Below are 5,359 nucleotides of genomic sequence, written 5' to 3'. Positions count from 1 at the left end.
AGGTCAAAATTTGTTTCCCCTTGTCCGCCATTTGAAATATTTGAACTTCCTTGTGACAACTTCCAATGTACGTTTTGGTTTACACTGAACAGTTATCAGAGGATCTGGGCGAATAGTCGTAGTTTTTGCGTCTCATGCACGTTGGGATTCCGACGTCGGCTGTTTTCTTACCCGATTGGAACAAAAAAGCGCAGAAAAGTGAGCGAATGCTGCGTGGATTCGAAACGTGTTCAACAACGGAACGCGGTAAAGTTTTTGCATGAGTTGAACGCTGCTTGCGGATAAGGAGAGGCGAAGGGAAGGCCTGTGAAGCCTGGGCTTTTTTCTTGCGCTAGTCATGGCCGGAAATTTTGATTCGGAGGACCGAGGGAGCTGGTATTGGGGGAGATTAAGCCGGCAAGAGGCGGTTTCGCTGCTCCAAGGGCAGAGGCATGGAGTGTTCCTGGTGCGGGACTCGATCACTATTCCCGGGGACTACGTGCTGTCTGTGTCGGAGAACTCCAAAGTCTCTCATTACATAATAAACAGCATCAGCAGCAATCGCCAGTCCGGACCAGGTAAGCGGTGCATATAAATATACTGCCAACAACGGGACGAATAAATACTGCTTTAGCAAAACGTTAAACAGCTCGACGAGAAACTTGTGTAACGTTACTTCTATACTACGAATAGTTCTGCACATTCAGTCACATTTTTTGCGTCATTCTAGTATTACGTAGTAATTTAGTATTCTCTGTAAGATGTTTACACATACAGAGATGTTATTTTTCAGTATAAACCGTGTTGTTGATTCAGTCACTCAGATAATTTAGATATTTTAACGTGTAATGGGAACCATATGTATTTTTATGACAAAACACCCACTTTTATGTTTGTAGACGCTGTATGCGCAGTAATGCTGAATTTATTAACTATTATGTGTGGTATTTAAAAAAAATAGTGTATATGCAATTGTAATTATTATATCTACCATTTAGTGAAGCCTTCATAGATTAAGGTTAAGTAAACCATGATAGTCCATCCATCCTATGTGTTGCCGCTGTCATCCTGCAGGACTCGCTCCTCCTCGGTTCCGTATTGGAGATCAGGAATTTGATGCCTTACCTGCGCTCTTGGAGTTCTATAAGATCCACTACCTGGATACCACCACTCTCATTGAGCCCATCAGCAAAGCCAAGCACTCGTCCTTTATCAGCATCAGTGCAGGAACAGGAGGAGCTCCTCAGAGGCTGGAAGAGGAGTACGTCCGAGCTCTCTTTGACTTCCCCGGCAATGACGACGAGGACCTTCCATTTCGAAAGGGCGATATTCTAAGAGTTCTGGAGAAGCCGGAGGAGCAGTGGTGGAACGCACAGAATTCAGAAGGCCGTGTCGGCATGATCCCAGTGCCCTACGTGGAGAAGTACCGGCCGGCCTCGCCAACATCAGGGGGCCCTGGAGGGTCTGTTGGAGGATCCGGAGCTCACGGCAACTCCGACGGCCACGGTTCTCAGTCTCAACCTCTGCTTGGCGAGCCGGGCCAATATGCCCAGCCGACATCCTTACCCAATCTACAGAATGGTCCGGTTTATGCCAGGGCGATTCAGAAGAGAGTTCCCAATGCCTATGACAAGACTGCTCTTGCTTTGGAGGTAACAAATGTAGCTTTTTTATTGCACAGTATTTTAGTGCAACACAGACACAGATGACTGATTTTGTACATTTAAAAATCTGTATTTTTATATAGAATTTTGTGAAATAAAATGTTTTTTTGGCTTTGGCGCCTCCCAGTGGAACTGTAATTTTCTGTTTAAGTTTGCTGTTTTGTGCATTGCATTAACAAATTGTTTCCTCCATTTCTGACACCGTTGTTAGGTCGGCGACATGGTGAAGGTGACCAAGATCAATGTAAACGGTCAGTGGGAGGGTGAGTGCAAGGGAAAGCATGGCCATTTTCCCTTTACCCACGTCCGCTTGCTGGACCAGCACAATCCAGAGGACGAACTGAGCTGAGAGAGCAGACTGTCTTCCCTAGCAGCCCATAGATGTACACTCCCTTACACACACATACACACACACTCCGGCTCCTCACACATCCTCACTACTGCCCTTTACCTGTCCGCCTCGTCATTACCTTGTGCCATTGTCTCTCATGCCAACGTTCACCATACCTGCAACAATTCCCTTATTAGATTTTATGCAATAATTGAAGATATTTACCAAGTAAACACTAAATTCCACACGCAACACCATACACTACAGAGAGAGGAGCATTAGTGTGTGGCTTCTTGTGAACTGAGAAAAGAGGAAGAAGCCTGCTTGGACTTAAAACATGAGCGGTTTGGTGTCTTAACAAGGGACTGTTCCTTTGCTTCTTTGAATGCGGTAGCATACACTACTTAGTGTCCTAGAACACAGCAGCTTTCACACTACAAATCATCTACTACATGAAAATATTCAGAAATGCAGATCAAACATGCTTTGAATAGTTTTTAGTCTTTTTCATTGGCTTGTCAGGCATTACTGGCTCAGTGCCAGTCAGTTGTGTCATGAAGCGGTTCTTACCGGGGCGGTACATTATATAAAAGATGGAGTAGCCGAACCCTCACCGCATTTAGTTTTATTTATGCACATTTCTAATGTATACAAGATGGGCCATGCATCATTCACTACCGCTAACTTTGTTTTACTACATTTTCATTATATATTATCAGGAAATGCTACTTGCTCCTTTCACCATTATTGCTGTACTTGGAAGTATTACACTAAATGCAGATTTGTTGAATGTGTAACCCTAATTTCTAATGCTAGACTCAATACGTCAACATAAGATAGACTTAAATGATTTTGTTGTTGTTGTTTTTAAATAAAAATCCAACATTGTGACTTTTCCACTTAAAATAACCAATGTGTTTTTGCCAAAACTTCCCTTGCCAAGGTAGAAAATACAGTAAGTGGTTGTTGTAACGACTCTCTACTACGACTCTCCAAAACTACTTTAATATTAATCAAAAACAACCCAGCTGTCTTTAGGATCATATGAAGTGTCATACTAATGTGCAAAGCCTAACCTGATGCCTCAAATGTGTTTTGCTCAATTGATTTTGCACATACGAGTAGCCTTTATCTATGATTGGTTTATCTGGCTATTGATTTTTGTTTTAAAACATCAGCCTCCATCATCATGCCTGTATTATCTATCTCAATGCAGAAATATAGTGCATTTTGTCCTTTAATGCCCAAGTAAGACGTTGCTTTCCTAATTGCCTGCCTTAATTGCAGATTGTTGTCAATGACCAAATCAGCAATGTCTTTAGCCTAATTAGTTAATAGCAACATGTGGGGAAAAGTGGAGTATATTTTGTTCAACCTTGCAGAAATGTTTCTTTTAACCAACTTCCATTACTAATGACTGTATTTGGAGAATAGAAATCGAATGTCTGTGGACAAATGTATAGATTATAACACTAATAGACAGGCTACCAGAACACTATCAAATGTTAATGTTTTTACCCTTTACCTTTATTTGTTGTTACTTTTAAAAAGAAAACTTTGTTTGGTAACAATGACAATCACCTGGAAACTCTTCTGTTATGTCACATCTAAATGTTAGAAAGCGATGTCGTGTATGTGTAGGTTAGCTGTATGTTGTCATGATGTGACAGCAAGCCGGCCATGTTATGTAATTGTCACTTAAGTCGTAATTATGAAGGACTTTGATGTTCATGATCTGTCTTATTAACTGTCTATGTTCAGTCAGAAATGACCTTGATGAAATTAGATCACTAAAATCAGTCACAAAGCAAAGCTGGAGTCTTGTAAGTCTGAACTCTCACCTGTGTCCTGTGAGAATGATTTCACCTCAAAACGCACCACTTTTGTTTATGACTGAGTTGAAAGAGTAATCGAAGTCATGTCTGTACATTTTGTTCAACCTTGCAGAAATGTTTCTTTTAACCAACTTCCATTACTAATGACTGTATTTGGAGAATAGAAATCGAATGTCTGTGGACAAATGTATAGATTATAACACTAATAGACAGGCTACCAGAACACTATCAAATGTTAATGTTTTTACCCTTTACCTTTATTTGTTGTTACTTTTAAAAAGAAAACTTTGTTTGGTAACAATGACAATCACCTGGAAACTCTTCTGTTATGTCACAACTAAATGTTAGAAAGCGATGTCGTGTATGTGTAGGTTAGCTGTATGTTGTCATGATGTGACAGCAAGCCGGCCATGTTATGTAATTGTCACTTAAGTCGTAATTATGAAGGACTTTGATGTTCATGATCTGTCTTATTAACTGTCTATGTTCAGTCAGAAATGACCTTGATGAAATTAGATCACTAAAATCAGTCACAAAGCAAAGCTGGAGTCTTGTAAGTCTGAACTCTCACCTGTGTCCTGTGAGAATGATTTCACCTCAAAACGCACCACTTTTGTTTATGACTGAGTTGAAAGAGTAATCGAAGTCATGTCTGTACATTTTAATTGTACCCAAAGTATTATGTTTAGAACCTAAATATCAACACAGTAATTTTGTGAAATTAATCTTGTTATCCTTTATGTGCATCCAAGTCTGTCAGAACAGTGTTTTAAGTCACACAAAAAATCCTACGTTTTTGTTACAGTTTTATTCCTGTACATGAAATAAAGTTGACCCCTATAGTAATGCTACTCAACCCTTTTACTTTGCCTCTGTCAGTATTTTCATGCCTTACATTTATTACTCTATTAAGAGCATCAACATGATGGAGAGGTTTCTGTTTCATTATCCTATTATAGTGTCGTTTTTTTTCTTTTATATAATATCCAGTTATTAATTTTGATGAGCCAATCTGGCTGCAAATTTTGAAGTTGTATCAGATAGTAATATCATGATACGTGTACATGATTACACAATTACTTTATTGCTAGTGATTTACACTGAAACAGCAAAACATTTAATTGATATGGTGTGTAATTTTTAGAAATATATTTGTAAAAAAAAAAAAGTCTAGACCTGAATGAAATACAAATAACACCTTAAATGGTTTTGAATTTAGCATTTTATTTTTAATATGTTCAATTGAAGCAATCATCATTTACACTCATATTGTTTGAAAACTATTACTGACTTTCTTCTGTGGAACACAAAAGAAAATATTTTGAAGAATGTTGGTATTTATTGTTGGTATTTGGTTACCAACATTCTTCAAAATATTTTCTTTTGTGTTCCACAGAAGAAAGTCAGTAATAGTTTTCAAACAATATGAGTGTAAATGATGATTGCTTCAATTGAACATATTAAAAATAAAATGCTAAATTCAAAGCCATTTAAGGTGTTATTTGTATTTCATTCAGGTCTAGACTTTTTTTTTTTTTACAAATATATTT

General features: G+C 38.5%; 1 protein-coding gene across 1 annotated transcript; it reads left to right on the top strand.

The window, feature by feature from the left end:
• The first annotated feature begins 48 nt into the window (after nucleotides 1-48).
• Nucleotides 49-2,008, top strand: LOC107743676 (adapter molecule crk-like). Its single transcript, XM_016557045.1, has 3 exons — nucleotides 49-557; nucleotides 1,054-1,631; nucleotides 1,855-2,008. Exons 1-3 carry the CDS (start codon nucleotides 338-340, stop codon nucleotides 1,990-1,992), a joined length of 936 nt encoding a protein of 311 aa, XP_016412531.1. The 5' UTR covers nucleotides 49-337; the 3' UTR covers nucleotides 1,993-2,008.
• Nucleotides 2,009-5,359: the final 3,351 nt, after the last annotated feature.

This window comes from Sinocyclocheilus rhinocerous, unplaced genomic scaffold (assembly GCF_001515625.1).
Source record: "Sinocyclocheilus rhinocerous isolate Xijiao unplaced genomic scaffold, SAMN03320098_v1.1 scaffold166, whole genome shotgun sequence".
Lineage (NCBI taxonomy): Eukaryota > Metazoa > Chordata > Actinopteri > Cypriniformes > Cyprinidae > Sinocyclocheilus > Sinocyclocheilus rhinocerous.
Note: the sequence above shows the minus strand (reverse complement) of the source record. Positions and strands in the feature narration are given on the sequence as shown.

Bases quoted from the DNA above. Each gene is read 5' to 3' on its own strand.
- LOC107743676 (XM_016557045.1), top strand. From the start codon at position 338: ATGGCCGGAAATTTTGATTCGGAGGACCGAGGGAGCTGGTATTGGGGG. The intron at 558-1,053 runs GTAAGCGGTGCA...GTCATCCTGCAG, and splicing joins CAATCGCCAGTCCGGACCAG to GACTCGCTCCTCCTCGGTTC. The intron at 1,632-1,854 runs GTAACAAATGTA...CACCGTTGTTAG, and splicing joins AGACTGCTCTTGCTTTGGAG to GTCGGCGACATGGTGAAGGT.